At 53.8% G+C, this 22,922-nt stretch overlaps 1 protein-coding gene across 4 annotated transcripts in view; it reads left to right on the top strand.

The window, feature by feature from the left end:
* COQ8A (coenzyme Q8A) overlaps positions 1-22,922 on the top strand; it is a 45,162-nt gene that overhangs the window by 17,345 nt on the left and 4,895 nt on the right. For 3 of the 4 annotated variants that reach the window (XM_006062443.4, XM_044943094.2, XM_006062444.4), the window contains exons 2-5: positions 5,472-5,657; positions 8,913-9,323; positions 9,567-9,633; positions 20,003-20,077. In XM_006062443.4, coding sequence (XP_006062505.3) covers positions 5,481-5,657; positions 8,913-9,323; positions 9,567-9,633; positions 20,003-20,077 — 730 coding nt within the window. In that variant the 5' untranslated portion in view covers positions 5,472-5,480. The remainder of the gene's footprint in view (positions 1-5,471; positions 5,658-8,912; positions 9,324-9,566; positions 9,634-20,002; positions 20,078-22,922) is intronic. The other variant, XM_025286027.3, reaches the window with a different exon arrangement.

Below are 22,922 nucleotides of genomic sequence, written 5' to 3'. Positions count from 1 at the left end.
GGGATGGGACATGTTGGGGAGAGCGTCCCAAAAGAGGTGCTGTTTGCACTGAGGTGTGGTGAGAAGGAAAGACGTGCATTCTTGCGCAAGATAGCAGGGGTTGGGGGGCAGAGAGGTCAGTTAGGGGCTGCTGTGGTTGCCCAGCTGGAGCACCTGGGGGGATTAGGAGAGGTGGTCGCAGTCCTCAGGATGGGGAGCCTGGTGGGTGGGTAAGGGGAGTGAAATCAGTTCCGGATGTGTCCGTGGGCCACTGGGTGACGTGCACGCAGCAGCCGAGGCTTGAAGCCTGCTTGGGAAGGCTTGTCAGTGAGCTTCACACACACTCCTCGAGACAAAGGGCTTGCTGTGCAGCTTGCTTTGGGGTCCTTACACCAGGCATCCCGTGGCTTCCAGGCCAGCTCAGGATGGGAAGAGATCAGAGGAGGGTGTGCTCGCTTTTAGAGAGACAGACTCTGGGGCTTTCCTTGGATGGGAGCTGGTCTGTCTTGTCACACTTCATACTCACAGAGGGGATTGAACAGTGGCTTAATAAATTTATTCACTGTCCCTGGCTTACTGTCACCTCATGAGACGAGACAAGTGACAGATTGTGAATTCTGGCAGTGAAGGAGGGGCTTGGGGATGCATATGGGAACCCTCCCCTCAAATAAAATTCTCCTGTGTGGGTCCTGATGGAAAAATTTATGGTGACTTTATCTGCTTAATGCTTGTCAGGATTGTCTGTTTTATGTAGGTATGTATTTTGTATCCCCGCATGGGGTATGTATCCCTGCATGGGGATACACCATGCGTCTTGTGAGATCTTAGTTCCCCGAACAGGGCTTGAACCCAGGCCACTGCAGTGAAAGCGCTGAGCCCCAACCACTGGACAGCCGGAGAAGTCCCATTTATTTTTAAAAAGAACACAGCTCATTGTCCTGCTGATACATGTTACTGTAACTGGCCAGGTGGGCATCGCTTGGTGGATTTTTTTTTTTTTCCCCCAGTTCTGGAGGCTAGATTTGAAGGCTCTCACACCACAGGTAATTTCCAGCTAAAGGATCTCAGAGTCTGTTTTTCAGCGTGAATGAAGGCTCGTGGGGAAGGTCAGAGAGTGAAGGTTCAGCAGGAAGATTTCCTCTTGGAGCGCGAGGATTCCCATGTCAGGGGACACTGGCTGTGCTTCTTTTTCAGTGTCTGCCCCTGGGGAGTGGTGAGCTGCATTTGTTCCAGTTCTTTCTCTCTAGACAACAACTTTGTTTACTTCCTTTATAGCCCGTTAGCATGTTAGACCGGAAAAGGGGCCTGGAGACCCCCTCCCGGCCCCCGGCCGCCTGCAGCGCCCTCCTGCTGGGGAGGTGAGCAGTGCGCTGTGTCCATGGCTGGGCTGTCTGGGCTCCCAGGCTTTGCTGCTGCTCAGCTGCCTCCCTTGCACCTGATCCTCGCGTGTTAGTCTCAGTTGGCCTCTGGTTGTCGCCATGGTGGCTGTGCCCATTATAGATGTGTGTGCATGCCACCACAGCTGTGAGCTCCGGGCCAAGGGCAGGTTCATCCCAGGACCTGCACAGACTAGCCCAGAGCACCAGGGGGGAAATGTGTTGAGAAAATAGACCGAATGACTTTATTTTGGTGCTGGTGCCTCAGTGGGCGCGCCTGAATGTGAGTGCCCGTCCTCCACCCCCACTGCTGTATTCACTGGTGCTCGCTCAGAGGAGAGCGGGAGGCGCCCAGGTTGTCTGGGGTGCATGGTGCCAAGTGGGTGAGGAGCCTGAAAATACCCTTCATCCCTGTATTGTTCCCCAGCAAGGTCCCCAAAACCCATTTAAGGACCAGCAGGGTGAAGCAGGCTGGGGCGAGGGCTCTAATACTTGTAGCTGAAATCGTGATGAGGATAAGATTTGAATCTTGTGGTTAATGTACTTTCGGGGCTTCTGATTTTATTTATCTAAGATCCTGATGAAAATGCCTGCTGGTGTAGCTGAGTGCCTGGTGCCTGTGCATTCCTGCAGGGGTTTTGCACCAACATTCAGGATAGCTGAATTCTGAGTCATGTTGGGGTTCTGGTGTATTAAAAGTAGGATTTATGAGAGCCAGTTTTTGAAAATCAGAAGGTGAACACAGTTCTGGAAAGGTATTTCCTCTGGCAGTTGTCCACCTTCCCATCCCTGCTCCTTGAGGGTAGACATTCCTTTGTCAAAAAATACCCGGTGTTGACTAAGGTTTGAACGTTTCACTTTGTACGCAGCAGAGCAGCATGTGGGGAGGTTTGGGGGCAGTGGTCCCTGCACGTTAGATGAATAATCCTCAAGGGGGCTGGCATGGGCTGCGATTTTGAAATATGCATCCACCTGTGAATCTGTTCACGAGGCCAGACTGTTTATGAACAGCATCTGTTAACGTGAGAAGAGGTGGTATTGCCCCACAGTAGTGGAAGGTGTATTTCCATGATGTCATTTCCATGTGGATGGAACCTGCCTTCCCAGGGAACTGGCTCTAGTCCTCCTCCATGACGGCACTCGCCGTCCAGGGTGAGACAGGCACCCATGGAAAGTTCTCCGGTATGAGGATTCAACCATGCAGGCAAGAAGAAAGGCAGAGCTAATTAATTTTTAATGTGTACTTTTTAAAGATGACATATTTATTTGCCACTTTGAAAGTGGAATATGTGAACTAAAAGTTAATGAAATATGGTTAGGAAAATATTGAAGGAGATTGTTATTACTTATATTTCCCAAATGCAGGAATTTAATTAAAAAAAAACAGTTTATTTAACATTTTTTTTCCTCTTTTGAATTTTTAAAAAATCATCATTGTGATGTAGGTGTCATCCTGGCCCATCAGGGAACTATGCTCAGAGCCGACATACTTAGAAACCGAGAGAGTGAGGACTGGACTCGGGTGGTTCCAGACCTGCCTCTTCACAGTGCAGGACCGCACCTGGGCATTTCACAGTGAGCTCCCCCGTCAAGCTAGGCAGGGGAAGTTGGCCAAAAAACCCACTTATCAGCTTCGCTCTAGCAAAACTTTAGTTATGTGGTTATGATAACTTGGATGAGAAATTTAGTAGAATTAGTTTTAAGCCTAAAAACAGAATTAAATAGGTCTGTCACTTAGCAGACAAGGTGAGGTTTTGGAATTATCGAAGCTTGTGGCCTGTGAGGTGCTTCCCTGGTGGCTCAGTGGTAAAGAATCTGCCTGCAATTCAGGAGCCACAGGAGATGCAGGAAGATGCCCTGGAGGAGGGCATGGCAACCCACTCTTAATATTCTTGCCTGGAGAATCCCATGGACAGACGAGCCTGGCGGGCTATAGTCCATGGGGTCCCAAAGAGTCGGACACAACTGAAGCGACTTAGCACGCGTGCACATGGCCTATGAGGGTCCCCTGCCTTGATTCTCTGGACTGGACTTAGAGGTGAGCAAGGGGAAGATCTGTTTCTGGGGACTGCTTCAGCAGTGGGGTATGGTGGATGGTCCTGGGACTGCCTGCAGGGTCCTTCTGAACAGATGGGGCTGGGGCCCTGGCCTCTGCCATTGCGTGTCCCTGATGTCTCTTTCAAAACTTCTCTCTTTGTGAGTGAAATGTGTCAGGGGTGGGCCCGTGGGCAGGGACGCTGTTGAGAGCTGGCACCAGCTGCATTTGAGCTCTGATTACGTGATCTTTTCCCAGTCCTGGACATTTGGTCTGTGGGGCTCACACTTGTTTATTGCCATAGGAGCAGGAGCCCAGAGTGGAGCCCAGGGTGTGAAACAGCACTGGGTGATGGGCAGGGCTAACTTCCCCCCTCGTTCCCGTCTCCCTCAAGGGTATGGTCACCTTCCAGAAACCTCCTTGGCTGTGATTAGGGTACAGGAGGTTCATTTGTGTCTAATCAGTGCCTCCCTGTGGGAGTGCCTTGGGGTTGGTGGACCGAGCGTTTGGAGCTGAATGGCCTTAGCCGGTTTGTTGATGCCTCTGACTTTGGTTTTCTCCTTTGTGAAATGGGGGCAATAATATCCATGTCATTAGGTGGCTTATAAAGATTAAAAGGAGATGGAGTGTGGAAAGCACCCCAGCCTAGTGTCTGGGAACTGTCTTCCTATGAAGGTGAAGGGGTCTTTGAGGGCAGGTTGGGTGGGTCATCTTAACTTTCCAGGCTCCTGTGCATTTGTGGGCTGCTCTTCTTTTAAGTAAAAGTAGCTATGCCCCTGCTTAGAAGCCGAGCGGATCCCTGCAGGTGTCTCTGGACTGACAGGCTGCTTCCCCGTGAAGGGCGGCCAGGGGCGAGCCTGCGTCTTTGAAATCCCGAGGGTTCTGATTGAGATCCTTGTCAGTGCTCTCGCCTGACCTTCCCGTCTGCACTTCTGTTAATGAATCTGATGAGAATCCTGAAGGTGTCTCTGGGACGGTCCCCTCCCTCTTGCTGGCCCAGCCCTGTGTCCAGGGTGTATCTGCGCTTCTCGGCCTCCTTGTGTTTGTTTCCAGGTTTGTTCCTGTGGGTCTCCTGCCCACTGAACCTTCACATCCGATCCTCTTGTCTCTGGGACTCCTGGCAGATCCGAGCTCCTCCCTGCCCCCTGGCCAGAGTGCTCCTGCCCACCCTGGGGTCTCCTGCTCCTTTGCTTTTTGTGTTTTTTCTTCAGCGCCCCCCCCAACTTCATTTTAACTTATCTTACCCTTCCCAGCAGCACAGCCCCAGGTAGGTCTTGAGCAATGCCTGGGAGAGTGCCAGCACACGCCCCACCCTGTGAGGCTTGAGTACACTGGCTTTCCACTTCTTCACTGCTGACATAAAGAAACACATTTTATGCTGTGACCCAGGAGAAAGGACAGCACAGCGCGCACGCGCATGGAGGGCACCCAGGTTTCAGGCCAGGTCCTGCCTGCATTGTTCCCGCACCATGTCCTGTATCATGTTGGTGGTTTTTTAATGCCGGTTTTTAATGCTGGTTAGGATTTTCCAAGGTCATTGCCTGAGTGTGGGAAGGGATTGTGGTTGTCCCTTGGTGGGCATCTTCAGGGCTTCAGGGCAGAGCAAGAGTGGCTGGGCATGGACAGACAGCCGCTGAGGAGTCGGGGTTGGGGGCCCCAGAGCCCTGCAGGGAGGTTGTTCCCTCCCCAGCCTACGGTCTTGGTTCAGAGGGAAGAACAATGAACTAAATCGGGGCTCCCAGGTTCAAGTCCTAGTTCTGCCGCTTGGTGGCTGAGCGGCTCTGGACAAGTCCCTTCACCCTGTGCCACAGGGTGGGCGTGAGGTGAGGAAACACGGGCCCGGTGCGCAGCCCCAGCTCCGCAGACCCTCTCTCTGCTCAGCGGCCCACAGCGTGGGGAGCCACGCAATCTGCCTTGGGCTCTGGACCCTCCCTGCCTCTCTCTCTCTCCCCGAATCAGAAGTGGAGGTCACTGGAAAAACCAAACAGCCAGAGTTTGGGGTAGAGGTGGTGCGTGTGAGTGTGACCCTGTGTGGGGCATGGAGCCCCTACCCTGACTTGGCCCACCCCGCTCTCTTCCAGCCCTGAAGGATGGCGGCCATGTTGGGGGACGCCATCATGTTGATCAAAGGCTTTGTCAAGCTGACCCAGGCGGCCTTGGAGACCCACCTGCGGCACCTGGGCCTCAGCGGGGAGCTCCTCATGGCGGTCAGGGCCCTGCAATCCACTGCCACAGAGCAGGTTGGCGTGGTCTTTGGGCAGGTGCAGGTAAGGAGGCCGCTTGGCGGTGGGTGGGGGCCTGGACTTGGAGATCTTGGTGAGGCCAGGGGGTGAGCCAGGACACCTCCAGGATGGCCAGTCTCCTTGTGGCCAGGGCCAGACAGCCCATTGTTTAGCGTAGCCCACTGTCCTTCTGGGTGTGAGGGGGAGGCTGCCGCCGTGTGACTGGAGTTTCAGTTATAGGAGGCTTCACAGAGCTGGGAAGAACCCCAGGAACATGAAGCCCAGCATGCTCTCCAGTAACTCTCTGACCAGTAACTCACCAGCACTTACCCTGTGCCTACTGGTGCCAGGCACGGGGCGCAGAGGGGAGAGACAGGCCCCGCCCCGTCGGGGGCTGCCTGTGGCTTGCTCTGTTCACTCTGCCTGGCCTGGGTTCAGTTCCTGGGCCTGTCCTCAGGGTACTGAAGAGAGGCCTTTTTAATTTTGGGAATTAAAAAAAGCCACAAAGATGAAACTCACGGTCCCCTGTGTTCTTAGGAGAGGCAGCTGGAAGGATCCCAGTGTATCTGGAAGGCCAGATACACTTCCTTCTCTGAAGGAAACAAGTACTTTATAAGACAAAGCACCTTCTCCCTGTCCCTCTGGTTTCTGGTAGTGTTCCTTTGTTGGGTCAGTTTTGTAAGGTGACGCGAGGTCTGCCATGTGTGGGTGGGCGGGGCGGGCGCATTTTGTGGGACGTCAGGCCTCAGCATCAGTGTCACAGGGTCGAGTGTCAGCAGGTCTAACTGGGACTTCGAATCCCTTGCCCCTCCCCGCTGCCCATCCCACCCCTCCCGGCGGGGCTGGGCTTCGTTTTCCCCCTTCACAGGCTGGGGTCTCCGGGAGCTGACTCGGGAGCCCTGCCGCTTTCCAGGGCAGCAGCCTCACCTCCCGCCTCCCTCTCGTCCCTCATGTTGTCTCGTGCTGAGTCCAGAGACCTCGACGCTTCACTGTCCAATTCTTTTGTAAGCAGAATTGAGCACTGGAGCCGTGGTGGTCAACAGGGTTGCTGTGGCAGAGCGCTGCCCACCGCGGCGTCACCCGCGTGGTCCACACCCCGTTCCTGACAGTCTGAGGATGTGGGGAGGGTCTGCGTGTGCTTGCATGGACGTGTGTGCACTCACGTGTGCCTGGGCACATGTGCGTTGGGAGCCATGCTGTGAGGGAGCCCCGCTGCTGCTCCCCTTCCATTTCTGCCCTGTCCTTCTAGACAAGGACACGCACGCACCTCCAGGCTCTGGGCCGCCAGCCTCCGGCCAGTCTCAAATTAGGATTGCCAGCCTCCCCTCCTGCTCTCTGAGGTCCTACCCTGTCTCTCTCTACACAGACGCCTTCACCTCACAGAGGTCTTCACTCCTGTGGTCTCTTATGAGCCTCACCGTTATCTTGGGAAGGCTGCAGGCCCAGATGCTTACCCCCTGTTTCAGATGGGGAAACTGAGTCTCAGCAGTCTGATGCGATCATTGATTGACGGGACCGGAATCCTGTGTCCTCTCCACACGCTGTCTCTGCCCGCGCTCCCTCTGCTGAGGCGGGGCTGTGCCCTGGCTGCCTCGCTCGGTGCCCTGGCTAGTGAGGAGCCATCACCTTCCTGTTGGGCGTTCGCATGTGGAACACCCGAAGTGAGGTTGCCCGACTCACTTGGGCCTCCTAGGAGTGAGGAGCGTGTAAGGAAGGTGTGGGCAGGCTTCCTTGAGAGGCGAGGGAGCCCTGGCTCCCCTCGGACAGGCCGGTTCCTGGTCCTGGGAGGAGACCAGGGCATCCACTGGCACAGCCACTCGGCAGTAGGAGGGAGTGATGGTTCCCCGCCTGGAAGGAGGCCCTGCGCGGTGGTCTCCAGCGTGCTCCACTTTCCCTCTACACACTAGGAGGGGTGGAGGGCCAGATACCCCAGAAGCCACTCTCCCTCTACTTTCTCAGGGGGTTTGTTCACTTACTTATTCAGCAGACACTTACTGAGTCTGGTCCCCTTGAGACGCTGAGGTCCCTTGACTGCCGCATAATCAGGTCATGGTGACGCAGGGCTGGTGGCCAGCAGGGGAGTTACAGGACTTACGTGGCTTGCGGGACCCTGCCCCAGGCTCCCTCTTCCCAGGGCCTCCCTGGCCACCTTGAGAGGTGCCTCTTGATTCCAAACACAGCTCATTTCTTCTCTGAGGAAGGTGCCGTCAGGTGGCCTTGGGGTGGCTGGTGGGGCCAGCCTTGGCTCCAGGTGCTTGCTCTGCCTGGTGGGCCACTACCAGGCTATTTCAGCTCTCAGCCTCAGTTTCTCACTTAGGGACAGTGATAACTTGTCTCTTTTCTTCCACTGGAGGGCGTGTCTTATCTGTCTAGATTCCACAGTATCTTATCAAGCTGAGAGTGAGAAGGCTTTGGGGTCTGCTGCTGTTTCTGCAGGATCTGCAGGCAATGCTCTGTGTGATGAATCCATTTCAGAGAATCCTGGATTCAGGGAATCCAGGTCACTGACCTCCCTTCAGGAGTTGGTGCTGTTCTAATTATAGCCTTCTCAGCACTGTTCTCTTGGCCCTGTCTGTGCCTCACATAACTCTGTGACTGGGGGGAGCCCTATTTTCAGAGAAGGAAGCGGCAGAGAGGGGTCAGGAACTCGCCAGGCCACTAGGGGTTCAGAAGTAGAAAGACCCCGGGCCTGAAGCTCAAGTCTCAGCAGCTGTTAACGGGGAAACTTGGTGTATCACCCTCCTCGCCTGCGCTGTGACCCCCGTAAGAGCTGGGCCTGGTCCTGGCTGTGACAAGCCCTCTGGCGAGAGCCCCTGAGGGGGCACCCAAGGCTGACTGGCGGAGATGCAGTGAGGCACTGGCCTTGAGAGGCAGGGAGGGCCTACCTTTGTGCTGCCCTCCCCTCTGCTGGTCAATGGTCACACTTTTACTTTGCAAAGTTTTCCCCATCTTTTGCCCTGGCTCACCCTCTCCAAAGCCCCTGGTAGCCTCTCCTTAGTGCGGATTTATAGGTGACACGCGTACTCCAGGCGGGTGGTCACTCACTGGTCCGGTCTGGGCATCCAGCAGGGGCCATGTGCGACTGGCTTGCCTGGCCCACAGGGTGGGAGCCCTGGTGGGAGCTGGTGTGGAATCTGGTCCTCCTGGATCCCAGGCTGCTGCTCACCTCTAGAACGGGCCATGGGGTGACACGGTAGAACCCCCTGGAGGATGTGCTGTCCTGGGTGGAACAGGGTGCACACAGGGATTTGCTCCTGGCTGCCCTCTTGCTCCTCTCACGCTGGCTTTTGTTTGCTGCAGGGTCAGGAGAAGCCTGAAGAATATTACTCCGAGAGCCTCGATGACCCGGAAGGAGCATTCCACTTCTCAGGGATGAGGGCCGAGAGCGCCTCTGCGGATGTCTCCGCAGCCTCCTCCCGGGAACAGTCACCTCCGCCCTGGGCTCATGCCGCAGGCAGCGAGGGCCCGGCTCCTGCCTATGTTGCCAGCGGACCCTTTCGGGAAGGCGGGATCCCGGGCCAGGCCGCCTCCCCTCTGGGCAGGGTGAATGGGAGGCTCCTCGCAAGTCCCAGAGACCCATTCTCTGCCCCGGGCCTTCAGCGGAGGGTCTACCACCAGGACCAGTCATCCATGGGCGGCCTCACGGCTGAGGACATTGAGAAGGCCCGGCAGGCCAAGGCTCGCCCCGAGAGCAAGCCCCACAAGCAGGCAGTGCGTGCGGGAGGCCCCTGGGGTGGGGCTGGAGTGGTTCCCACGGTCCTACTGTGTCAGGCGCAGCCTCTGGGGACATTGTCCAGGTCTGTGGCCTGGAGTTTCAGGCACACGGAGGCCTCTTGTGGGTGGAGTGTGCTGCCCTTGGGGTGGAGAGGGGCTGTGGGGGGCAGCATGGACCCTGAAGGTTGGTCCTGTTCCTGGTCACTGATGCCATGAAGGGCTCTTCTCTTCTCCCTCTAGCTCAGTGAGCATGCTCGCGAGCGGAAGGTACCAGTTACACGGATTGGGCGGCTGGCTAACTTTGGAGGTAAGGTGCCAGTCCTGGTGAGAGGAGCTGAGGCTGCCATGGGGCCTGCGTGAGGCGGGAAGGATGGGGGCCCAGGGCTGTCCTGGGGAGGGTGGTAGCTCCTGTGTTTGCCATTCTTGGATGTTTTCCATGAATGTGGAAACATGCATGGGATCCAATGTGATTGTGAGTGATCCAGTCGCTACCTCATCTCACCCCTGGGGATCAGTGGGGTGTGGCTGATGCTGTGCTGTGCCTGCGGCTTTGCTTCTTGTGAGGCAGCGTCTGCAGCATCAGCTTCTCACTCAGGCCTCCGGAGGCCCCGCAGAGAGGAGGCGGGGCAGTGGGGCTGCTTGGCTCCTGGACACAGTAGTTTTGCCCAGTCCTTTGGGGAGCCACTTGCTGATACCCACAGGGCTGCGGGCTCCAGTAGAATGATATCGAGGTGTGTTGGCCCTGAGCTGCTGCAGTCCATTTTAATACCCTGTAGAGTTGTGAGTTTGTCCTTTCCTTTGGGAGTTTGTGTGCAATACATCTGTACTCTCTTTGTCTATATTGGAGGATCATCTTATAATGAAGATTCACAGCAGTTGTATCTGCTTTTGTGATGTTGTGTTGTCTATCTGGTGCTTATTCGCTGACCAAAATATTTTTGTTGAAAGTGCCGTCCTTTGCAGTGGTTCTACTTGAAGATGGAATGACTTCTCTAAAGCTTGCTTGTCCTTAGTAGGTTCTCCATTCATACTTTAATGAAAGTGTGGTATTATTATGGCAATCAGCTCTGGCAGCTTGATTCATATACCCTTGCTGGGCAAGTGCAAGGCTGTGTGTGGCAGAGGTCTCATTGGCTCCTGTTGATGCCAGTGCTGACTAGTCATGAAGGCCCACACCTGTCTGAGCTGTTACTGCCTGCCTTTTGCTTTCTTGGTCTGTACGTCTCCCCTCCTACAGACTGTACATCAGGCTTGCTCTTTTCCCTGGCTGCTCTTCTCTTTTGAAAATCCATCTTTCTCTTTGTTCAAAATTGGCTCTGTGTTCCTGGCCCTCTGGGAGCTGGCCTGATGTGTGGGCTTTAACACTGAACAATTGCTGGCTGTCCACCTTATGTTCAGAGCAGACAAGGTTAGTTGGATAGAATTATCTCAACTCTGAGGTTTTCTTCCATAACTGTTATCTTAAAATTTGACATCTGCTGCTACTTACCTTTTCCAGAATCTGGCATCCAGTGTCATCTGAGTTTTAGTACAGAATTATTGCTTCATTTCACATTCATGGGCTAGCAGTTCCTCATAGAACATTGTACCCCCCTGGGGTGCCACTACCAGAATGGGTTTGAGAGTCGCTTCTCTGATGGTGTCCAGCGGTCCTCACACCCAGAAGACACGGCACTTCCCTGCTTTGCTCAGTGGCTGTTAGTTGGGATGTTTATTATCATTCTTATTGAGTGGAGGTTCTGTTCTCTCCTCCATGAGTCTGAGGGCAGGAGCTGTTCTCTTCTTACTCTGTAGTTTTTCTCTGTAACCTGTAATCCTCTTCCCCTCGCTCAGACCAGAGCTCATCACAGAGCCCTGTTGCCGGAAGGCTTAGTTTGACTAACATAGTTTAGAGTGGGCATAAGCCTCTCTCAAGCCTCTCTCTCCTCGAGTCTTTGCGGGGGTGGAGTAGTAGAGGACCTGTTTGGGAAAGCGGTCAGGATGAAGGTTGTGATGGCCGATTAGAATTTGATGGAGATAATGGTGAAGCCAGCAAAAGTCAAGCCCTTTTGGGTGGTGGGTTAAGGGCAGCAGACTGAAGTGAAAGCAGTGGTCGAGGAAGGTATGTAGGACAAAAAGCCAACTTCCTTAAAACCAGGGTGCAGGGCTTCCCTCGGGGTGTGGGAGACATGGCCGCCAGAGGGAGCTGGAGTTGGGTGAGAGAGGCCCTGGTCTCTGTAGGGGCTTTGCACCCTCCGGAGCCTCTTGAGCCCTTGCTGACAGCTGCCTGGTGCCCAGAGCCCTCTGTCAGAGTCTCTGCTGAAGATTTGCTCACAGCTGTGAGTTGCTCATGTTGCCCATGCAGCTGGCGGCTCGTGTTTCAGGATTGGAGGTGGCGGGATGGGAGCAAAGAGGAGCCAGGTCTGGAAAGAATGTGCTGTTCTGGCCCCAGAGGTAAATTCTGGACCTTCTGTCCTGTCCAGAGGTTTTCAAACTGTGGGTTATGACCCTTAAGTGAGTGTGAAATCAGTTTAGTGGGTCAGGACCAGTGTTTTTAAAAACAAGCAAATAGAATGGAATTGAAGAGAAAAGGATCAGAGTTAGTATCGTAGATCCTGAGAACTTCGAACATTGCAAAAATATTTGTTTCAGATATATTTATGCTATTGATCCATGTTCTTCATTGCATTGTATATGGCTTACTGGTGGGTCGTTGTCTAAGCAATTTGAAGTGACACTGCTTTACTTTCTTCTCCTAGAAAACACTTTGAACCTTTTTTCTCCTCACAAGGGTGAGATGTTTTGAGGTGCAGAGTAACAGACTTTAGGAAGTTTTGTGAGGGGTATGAAGGAAGGCAGTTGCTCTCGACCTCAGGGAGATAGGGTTGTGTTTGGGAATGTCAGCAGCAGGTATTCAGCTGTGTGGAGGCAGAGGCAGGGGCTTTCCAGTTGGGATGGCACATTTTGATGCTGAGATGGGGCAAGAACTCTAGGTCCAGTTTGGCCGTGGGGTGTCATGGCTGTGATGCTGTGGGCATGGTGATCTGTACTCTTGTCCTCTACTTTTAGAATTTCCTTTTTGCTTTTGGTTTTCAGCAGTGTGACTGTGACATACTTGGGTGTGATTTACTTTGTTTTTATCCTGCTCGGGATTGCAGAGCTTCTTGAATCTGTGGCTTGATGTCTTTCATCAGTTTTGGGAAATGAGGGTCATTTCGTAACGTATTGTTTCTGGCCTGTTCACCTTCCCCTCTCTTTCTGAGACTCCAGTTACACATGTGTTGGGCCTTTCCCTCTGTCCTGTGTGTCTCCTCTGCTCTTTTCTGTATTTTTCATTGGTGCCTCAATCTTACAGGTTCAGAGACATCTCCTCTCTCCTGCATCTACAAATAGAGGGAGAACTGGATGATTATAGAAATGAGACTAACAGATAAAGTGAGCACTAAGGAAAACTTGTTTCTCTGGTGGCTCAGTGGTAAAGAATCTGCCTGCCAGTGTAAGAGACATAAGAGATGTGGGTTCTTTCCCTGGGTTGGAAAGGTCCCCTCGAGAAGGAGATGACAACCTACTCCAGTATTCTTGCCTGGGAAATCCCACGGACAGAGGAGCCTGGTGGGGGCGTTGCAAGAGTCAGACATGACTGAAGTAAATAAACAACAACAAGAGAAAACTTATCAAAAGGAGCTGAGCACTGTGTGCATAGCACTTTGCTGATCACTGCTGCTGTTGCTGCTGCTGCTGCTAAGTCGCTTCAGTCCTGTCTGACTCTGTGCGACCCCAGAGACGGCAGCCTACCAGGCTTCCCCGTCCCTGGGATTCTCCAGGCAAGAACACTGGAGTGGGTTGCCATTTCCTTCTCCAATGCATGAAAGCAAAAAGTGAAAGTGAAGTTGCTCAGTCGTGTCCGACTCTTAGCGACCCCATGGACTGCAGCCCACCAGGCTCCTCCGTCCACGGGATTTTCCAGGCAAAAGTACTGGAGTGGGGTGCCATTGCCTTCTCCTGCTGATCACTAGGACCTTCATTTAGGAATTTACAGTCCACATCATTAAGGCAGAAGGGAGAAAAAATACTAAGTAAGAGAACTAGAAAGAGAGAAACAACAAGTGAAGAAATAGGAAGCGATAAGGATATTTGGATTCTACGTAGAAAGGATTTTGAAATATGATACATGAAAATAGATGCTAGTCTGAGAAAACAGTGGGCCAGGAGTGAAGAGTAGAGGGAATGGACTCTCAGGAATCCTCTTATTTTTAAAAGGTTAAGGACTCTTACTCCCAGAAAAATACATTGCTTTAAAAAATAGTTCCCAAGACACCATTGAATTTCTCAAGTGATTTTGTAAGAACAGTGTTCTTACAAATAGAAAATAGGTGAATGCAAACTGATCGCCATTGTTGCTTAATTTCATAAAGATTCTGATCACCCTAGGTGTCCTGTTAATATGTCAGCAACAAAGCTCTCTCTGAGCTCATTTGCCCCCTTTCCCACAAAGCTTTTGTGTCGTTCCCGGCACCCCCCTCGGCTCAGTAGTAAAACTGAAAACAAAAGATTTTGGGATAAATGGGCATAGTTTGGTGATTTTTCAATTTTGCTAAGTAAGAACATTTAAAACAAAACCTATCATCAACTATGAACATCATTTAATTTATACTTTTAAAGGCCATTTAACAGTGTAAAAGTACAAAGGACATGCTCCCAAGATAAAGGATGGTAAATTGAGTAACTGAGTTTTGTTTTCAGATGTAGACCCTGCTGTGTCTTGCCAGGGGCCTTGCAGAGCCAGTTCAGCAGTGGGGATGCCAGTGGACCCCTTGGCTGGGGTGGGGGGCACAGCTCGGTAGGGGTGGGAGTGTTCACATCTCCTGCAGTAGGACTGTGTTCCGAGCTCCTGGCATGAAGCCCTGTGTTGACTTGTCTGAAGTCAGGCTTCCCCCACCAGCATTTATTGATAGGGCACTTGATTTTCATTGAGGGTGCGGAGATCTGAGGTCCTGGTGTCGATAGGGGCTGCCCTGGCGTCCCTCGTTGGGTGGCAGTCAGTGATGCCAGCTTTGCCGCTTGACTTCCCGAGGACGCACGTGCGCATGTGCTGTCCCTCTAAGCAGCCGGCACTCCTCTGTGCCTCTGAGGTCGGAAGACTGATGCCCCGTAAGTCCAAGAGAAGTTAGCAACCTTGGCAAGGGTGAGGGAACATGGTCTCCTGCATTTCCCAGGAGCATACTTCAAAGGCACTTTGAGTCTGGGTCTGCCACCCTTGAACTCGTCCCTTCTCCCGGATCCAGCAGAGGGGCCGTCAATTCTTCCCTTCCCACCCTGGCCCAGTTCTGAGAACCGAGGAGAACACTCACCCTGCAGGGAACTTCCTCCACCGCTCCTTCCTGTTTGCCTTCCTGCAGCGCTGTGGGCTGCAGCCCCTCCCAGGCCTGGAGCTGGCGTGGTGTGGAGGGTGCAGGTGATGGGAGAGAATGTGGAAGAACCAAGGGTTTGGGAGCACCTTGAAACAAAGGAAATTTCCTTGTCCGCTGCCTTTTCTGCGTGGACTTTCTTGTTCTATGAGATCAGGAGGACCGTGGGATGTGTTGATAAAAGTGAGGCCCGCGAACGAGCCTGGCACATGGGTGGTGCAGTGTGAGTGAAGCTATTTTTCCCTTAGGTTTGCCCCTCACCGCTGCAGGAAATCTCCGGCCAGCCTTGCTCAGTAAACATGCCTGGGGGTCTGGCAGGTAAACGCGGAACATTTCCTCCTTTCTCTCTGCTCTCAGGCACCTCTCACCGAGCCTCCTCACAGACGCCTGTTTACTGGAAGGTGTTTTATTTGTACTTTTTTCTTGCCCTCTGTGCCTGTGTGGGCGGAAGCCCAGTGGTTGCTCAGAGGGGATGTATTTATCTCTTGAGGACTTGCAGAGGGCCTCTGGGGCCTGGGCTTTCTGGTCACGAGGAACAGGCCCAATTCCCTGGGAAGCAGCCCACTGCTCCCAACTCCTAGGGAGAACCCTGCTCCCTGCAGCTCCTCACTCCTTCCGCGTTTCTAGCCTGAAAAACCTCCTCTGGTGAGAGAAATGTAGGAACTTTCTTGAAAGGGGCGGGCGCCTTCTCACAGCCTGGGGTGGTGGCCAGGCCGCTGACAGTGGTCGTGGGGCTGCTGACCTGGATCTGTGGCTGGTCTCCTCTGGGACCTCTGAGCAGCCTGTGCGGTCCAGGCCAGGGCTGCCTGTGGGTCAGGGCATGGACGGCGATGTCCTGAGGGCTGGGGGGGCTTGTGGGTGGGGATAAAGGTGACACACGGAGAGTGAGCGAGCCTGGGTTCAGGGTGTCCTCACCAACTCGGGGAATCTGAGACAGAGGTGCCGCCTGGCTCTGCGGGAAGGAGGAACCTGGCTGCGCCCTGCCCTTCTCTCTCCACGAGGCTCTGAGAGTCCTTTAAATCAGCTGTATGAGGACTGGCAGGAGGGCCAGTCTATTCCTGGTTCAGTAGAGCAGGAGCTCTGAGGTCAAGGTCAGGGCTAGCTGGCTGGCGGGGCTGCTCACCTCCCGGGCCGCAGTGGGGAGCCTGTCTGTTGGCAGTTCTGCAGGCCTGGCACCAGGCTGGTCCTGAGGGAGCTCGCGGGGCCATTGGAGGAGCCTGCGGCCTCCTTTGCAGAATGTTCCCTCCGTGATTCAGTGTTCAGTGACATGTCCTTGGCTTGGAGAGCTTTGGCTCTGTCCCACAGCCTAGAAGTGGCCAGAGAAGAGTCTAAGGGGGCCCAGCAGGAGGCGCGGGGGGCTCTGCAGAGGGAGGGGCGCGGCGTCTGCTTGCAGTGGCCAGGCTGGGTAACCTTTGGTGCGTCTGCCTCTCTCGTAGGCTTCTCTTTGGATTTGATCTAGCCAGAGAAAAATCTTGGGGCAGAGAGACGCTGGTGAAGGTCATTGGGATTTGAAAGTTAATGTTCCCATTATCATTTTTTTGCTAAGTCAGATAGTGTGCTGAGTGGGGTGGGGATGGGCAGGCAACAGGAGTTAATATTTGACCAGAGATGCGGCTCCGGCTCTGCGCTCAGTGTCCCCTGGGGCTGGGTTGGGGTGTCAGAGGGAAACAGGCCACAGCATCTCCATTCAGCGCACCAGGGTGTCCTTGGGGGCATCTCCAGATGACTGTGGCCTCTTTCTCTGGCTGCCAGAACTTGGCTTATGCTTGGCATGTGCTGACCGAGCAGCAACATGGGCTGCTGGGCACTTGAAATGTGGCTGGTCCAAGTTGAGATGTGCTCTGAGAGTAAAATACACGTTGGATTTGAGAGCTTAGTGTAAGAAAAGAGTAATATATCTTTTTAACAGTGTTTATATTGAGTACTTGTAAGGGATGATATGTTGAGTTGTTGTTGTTCAGTCGCTCAGTCGTGTCCGACTATTTGCGACCTCATGGAGTGTAACACACCAGGCTTCCCTGTCCTTCATCATCTCCTGGAGCTTGCTGAAACTCATGTCCATTGAGTTGATGATGCCATTCAACCATCTCATCCTCTGTCGACTCTTTCTCTTGCCTTCAGTCTTTCCCAGTATCAGGGTCTTTGCATCAGGCCAAAGTATTGGAGCTTCAGTTTCAACATCAGTCCTTCCAATGAATATTCAAGGTTGATTTCTTTTAGGATTGATTGGTTTGATCTCCTTGCTGTCCAGGGGACTCTCAAGAGTCTTCTCCAACACAACAGTTCAAAAGAATCAATTCTTCAGCACTCAGCCTTCTTTATGGTCCAACTCTCGCATCCATACATTACTACTGGAAAAACTATAACTTTGACTAGATGGACCTTTCTTGGCAAAGTAATGTCTCTGCTTTTTAATACGCTGTCTAGGTTTGTCATAGTTTTTCTTCCAAGGAGCAAGTGTCTTTTAATTTCATGGCTGCAGTTACCATCTGCAGTGATTTTGGAGCCCAAGAAAGTAAACTCTGTCATTGTTTCCATTGTCTCCCCATCTGTTTGCCATGAAGTAAACAGGGACTGGATGCCATGATCTTAGTTTTTTGAATGTTGAGTTTTAAGCCAGCTTTTTCACTTTCCTCTTTCACTTTGATCAAGAGGCTCTTTAGTTCTTCTTCACTTTCTGCCATAAGGGTGGTGTCATCTGCATATCTGAGGTTATTGATATTTCTCCTGGCAATCTTGATTCCAGATTGTGCTTCAGCAGCCAGGCTTTTCTTATGATGTACTCTGCATATAAGTTAAATAAGCAGGGTGACAGTATACAGTCTTGACAGTATACTCCTTTCCCAATTTGGAACCAGTCCATTGTTTCATATCCAGTTCTAATTGTTGCTTCTTGAGTTGCATACAGGTTTCACAGGAGGCAGGTGAGGTGGTCGGGTATTCCCATCTCTTTAAGAATTTTCCACAGTTTGTTGTGATTCACAGGCAAAGGCTTTAGCTTAGTCAGTGAAGCAGAAGTAGTTGTTTTTTTCTGGAATTCTCTTGCTTTTTCTGTGATCCGGTGGATGTTGGTAATTTGATCTCTGGTTCCTCTGCCTTTTCTAAAACCAGCTTGAACATCTGGAAGTTCTTGGTTCATGTACTGTTGAAGCCTAGCTTGGAGAATCTTGAGCATTACTTTGCTAGCATGTGAAATGAGTGCAATTGTGTGGTATTTTGAAAATTCTTTGGCATTGCCTTTCTTTGGGATTGGAATGAAAACTGACCTTTTCCTGTTCTGTGGCCACTGCTGAGTTTTCCAAATTTGTTGGCATTCTGAGTGCAGCACTTTCACAGCATCATCTTTCAGAATTTGAAATAACTCAGCTGGAATTTCATCACCTCCACTAGCTTTGTTCATAGTAATGCTTCCTAAGGCCCACTTGACTTCGCATTCCAAGATATCTGGCTCTAGGTGAGTGATCACACCATCATGATTATCTGGGTCATTAAGGTCTTTTTTGTATAGCTCTTCTGTGTATTCTTGCCACCTCTTAATATCTTCTGCTTCTGTTAGGTCTATACTGTTTCTGTCCTTTATTGTGTCCATCTTTGCATGAACTGTTCCCTTGGTATCTCTAATTTTCTTGAAGAGATCTCTAGTCTTTCCCATTCTATTGTTTTCCTCTGAGGAGGCCTTAGAAAAAGCTGAGAAAAGAAGAGAAGTGAAAGGCAAAGGAGATAAGGAGAGATATACCCATCTTAATGCAGAGTTCCGGAGAATAGAGATAAGAAAGTCTTCCTAAGTAAACAATGCAAAGAAATAGAGGAAATATGTTGAGTACTTTGGGTTAAATAAAATATACGATCAGAATTCTTTTCATATGCTTCTTTTTGCCTTTTTAATGTGGTCACTAGAAAATTAAAAATATCCGTGGCTGGCATTATATTTCCAGGGCAGCACTGGTCTACCCTTTGAATAGGATAAAGGACAGTAATAGCAAACATGTTTAAACAGTGTTGCCCTATGACTGCCCGTCCTGGGAGCGCTTCAGTCTTATTCCACTGTTTAATCCTCACACCGAGGACTACAGCTTTACAGCTGACAAAGTGGGGGCTGCGCATTTGCCTAATGGTGGGTAAAGTGTATTCCAAAATTACATATGTTTTAATTTGGTTATCCTTTTTTGATTTTTTAAAATTTATCTTCATTAAGTAGCTTTCTCAGTAAATTCAATAGTATTTCTCCTAGAAGTAACACATAATCGTAGAAAACTTGGAAGATGCAGAAGCACGTGCAGGTTTCCTCGCCTGGTGTGCGCCCACCGGGCCTGGAGGGAAGCTGTTCCGTCAGCCCCCACGCCCGCGGGGCCGTGCTCCGCAGCACCGGCTGTCCTCGGCCTCTTTGGCGTCCTCCCCGGGTCTCTGCTGTCCCGTCTGCTGTGGTCCGCGTGCTTCTCCGCGTGTTCTTCACTCTCGGCTAACTGGCCCCCTCTGCTAAGCCAGCCGGAACTGTTTGAAGTAGAGGAGATGGGCCCTGAGCCAGGCTCCTGGGCCTTCTGTGTGGGCTGAGTGGCACCTGCTGGGCTCCTCGGGCCTCTCCTGGACAGTTGGGATCATCCAGTACCAACCTCTGGACAAACGAGGTGTTAAGAAACCTTGATTTCAAAGGTTGATGAAGGGAGAAAGTGGGGCTGATTACCCACCATCCTTAAACCCCTGTGCGTGTCTGTGGGGCCTTCCTCTTGAGTGAGAGCTGTGGTCTGGGCTCCAGTGAGTCCCCATGGCTTTTGCAAAATGTTCCAACCCTACCAACGACTGCTGTATGTTGTGGTGGTAACATGTTGTGGTGGTAACACGTCTCCTTGCAGCCGCGGTGAACTAGATCAGAGAGTTCCAGGGCGTTGAGGCTCGCTGCACACACTGAAGTGGGTGACTGTGTCCCGAAGGGTGCCCTGTGTTGTCCTTGGCCTGCAGCCATTCCTGGTTTATTTTCCATTTGTGCTGTGCCTCCCCCTGTGTTTTTCATTGTATGTTGTCTCGGGCGTGTTTGTGTGTCGCGTGAGCATATAGCAAAGACGATGGGAGTAGGGGTAGAGGAGACTTTTCCGCCAGAACACTCGTCTTGATCCAGGTGTTCTCTGAAAACAATCAGTATGTATCTCCTACCTTTTCACAACGTCTGCAATGTCAGCGGGGGTCCCTGGGGAGTGAGGCCCTTGTCTGCCTGGGGCTGCTCCAGGGCTCATGGGGAAGGGCAATGGGCAGCTCCTGAGCGAATGCCCAGAGCCCTCAACCTCCTCTTTGCAGGTCTGGCCGTAGGTCTGGGCTTCGGGGCCCTGGCTGAGGTTGCCAAGAAGAGCCTCCGCCCCGACGACCCCACAGGTGAGCTGGGCCCTTGACCAGGAGGGTAGGGTGGGCCCTGGGAGCTGGGCTTGTCAGCTCCAAGCTCCTGCCTGTGTTCCCCGAGGGTTGGCCTCCATGGGCACCTTGTACCTTGCGTTTGTGTAAATGGCAGCCCTGGAGTTTGGGACCTGAAGGCTGCTGTGCACCCGTCCCAGCCCATGTTGGCTCAGCCACCCTCCTGGCTCCTCTGGAGGGTGAGGAGGCGTTTACTTGCTCTCCCCTGACAGGAGCCTCAGGTTCTGTTGGGGCCCCGGGTCTGCTAGGCCAGCTGCCCAGGGCTCCCCGTTTGGTTGTGGCTGAGGGATGTGGGAGCTGCTGGAGCTGTGGGGCCTCCATCCCTCTGCTCGGTGCCCTGGGGTGGCTATCTCCTCTCCAGCCTCAGACCCTTTTGTCTCTGAGGTGAAGGTCATGACTCTCCTGTGATCCCAGGGCCAGCCTGGGGTCAGGTCAGAATGCCCAGTTCCCCCTAGTCTGGGTGGCCAGCTGTGGGCAGCACTCCATGGAGAAAGTTCTCCAGACTGGCTGCTGGAACCTGGGTGCTTATGGTGCTGTGTTAGTGGGTCAGGGGCAGCTCCCCCACCTTCCACTTGTGGGGGCTCCCAGCCAGGGCTCCTCCCCCAAACTTGTCCCGGCGTGGGGTTGGGTTGGGTAGCTGCAGAGAACGTTCCCTTTAATGGAGTTCTGGTGGCCCTTCAGGGCAGCCCTGCTAGAGCCGTCTGCTCATGGATTTCTCAGCGTGTACTTGATGTTCCGGGCTGAGTGCCCCCGTCCCTATTCAGGGCTCATCAGCTCACTCCAGGGCCTGACACCTCCTCCTCCCATCCCTGGGGACCCTGAGTGGTCCCCACTGTCTGCGTGGTTCCTGAGCCCTGGCTACAGCCCCGGGCCCAGCTCCCCTGGTGGCCTGCCAGCCACCCAGATGGCCCTGCTTCACCTGCAGGACCCTCTGGAGGGGATCAGAGTCCTCTCAGGGGAGACGGCACTAGCCTGTCCCACCGGCCCCTGAGCATGTGTGTCCTTGTAAGGGGCCGGAGGACAGAGAGGATTAGGGAGGTATTTTTAGTGTTGGTGCTGAGGCTCCGGGAAGTGAAGCCTGACTCTGGAGTGAGAAGCCAGCCTCCCCCAGGCACAGATCCTCCCATCCTCCGCTCCAAAATTGGCGGCTCTCCATCCCGCCTCGTCCAAGCAGGGAAAAGGCAACCCCGGCTCCTAGGTTACAGCTGGTGTCCTTTGTCAGGAAGCAGTGGCCTGGCTGGGGGTCAAGGCAGCTGGGTGCCACCAGACTGGGAGCAGGATGTGGGGCTCAGGCCAGAGGGTGTGCTCCCCCTTCCTGAGCAGCGCCTGGAGCGCTGGGCCTGGAGGGCGCCCACCAGCCCGGCCCGCTCTCCCCAGGGAGCCTCTCCTGGCTGGGGGCCAGCCCACCATGCCCTTGGGCTCCCTGACTCCCCAACATTGTTCTCAGACCACCCTTGCCCGGACTGTGGAGACTGGCCAGCTGTGAGGAGGGGCTGCCTAGAAATCTCAGGAGGGCCGGGCCCTGTCTCTCAATGTCAGGGTCAGCGTGTCACTCGGGGAGAAAGCGCCCTCCTCTTGCCTAAGGCGGGGCCTTCCTCCTCCCCTGCCTCCTCAGGGGCACGACCCGGGTCCCCGGCCCACAGGGCCCAGGGGCTGAGCGGCTGGGGAGGGCAGAGGGGACTTAGAGGTCTGCCAAGGCCCCCTCTTGACCCAGCCACCTTGGAGTGGCCCCGCCCAGGGGCTGTGGCTTCCGTGACATCCAGCTGCTGGCCTCTTCCTGTGGAGCTGAACTCTCTCCCCTTTCTGGGACCCTGTCCTGATATCTGGTTCCCTGAGAGTGAGCCTGACCCTGTGTAGGCCTAACAGCTGCCCTCAGACGCTGGCCTTCAGACTCAGATCCTGCTTTGGCCTTTTGGCCCTGGTATATCAGAGGCCAGGCTGGTACAGCCCCGGACGGAGGGCAGTGGCATGACACCACCTCCCCTGGTCCCCCCATGGGGATCCGGCTCAGACCCGCTCTGAGTGCTGGACCAGGCCAGCAGGGATGCAGGCTGAGGAAAGTGCCAGGCACCATGGGGGCAGCCTGGGGAGTTTCTGGTCTAACTGGGCTCACAGGACAGAGGGCAGGAGCACTGGGTGACCCCCTCCTCATCACCTCGAGTCACCACCCTGTACCCTCCCACCCCTGAGTATTCTGCCCCCCGGAGGTTCCTACACTTTCTCCCTGGGCCAGCTGGTGCAGGGGGCTGCAGGGCCTCTGTGGGGGAGAGGGGAGAGGTGGGCACCCAGCTGGTGAGGCTGTCCTCGACCCTGTACTCCCCTCCCTGGAGGGCTGCACTCTCACCATGGCCAGCGGGGCCCGGGTGACTGTGCAGGGACTCCGGGTGTGCTGGTGGCCTTTGTCCAGGACACTGAGGGGCAAGGGACCATCACTTGGCCGGGGCTGACATGGAGGGAGAGGCCCCATGGGCCAGCCTGTGTGTGTGTGTGTATTGGGAGGGAGCAGGGGGCCCGCCTGGGGGGACCTGGGGGGCCCCCGAGGGCCTTCCTCAGCATCTGGGGGGCAAGTGTGAGAAGTGGAGTTAAAACTGCCCTGCTGGTTTTGTGGTGCCCCGGGAGGAAAGCCCTTTGTGTCAGGCTCTCTGCTGGGCTCTATTCCACTGCCCTTAAAATGTGCTAAACCCTGACATTTCGTTATTGTTCTGTTTTTACTGGGAGAACCAGTGATTTGCCAAGAGCCACCACCAGGGGCTGGTGGGCTGGGTTGTACTCAGTCTTGAGTGGGGGGAGGGGCCTCTCGGGGTGGGGG

The sequence above is a fragment of the Bubalus bubalis genome, chromosome 5 (genome assembly GCF_019923935.1).
Source record: "Bubalus bubalis isolate 160015118507 breed Murrah chromosome 5, NDDB_SH_1, whole genome shotgun sequence".
Classification (NCBI taxonomy): Eukaryota; Metazoa; Chordata; class Mammalia; order Artiodactyla; family Bovidae; genus Bubalus; species Bubalus bubalis.
This window is presented reverse-complemented; position numbering and strand designations above follow the sequence as displayed.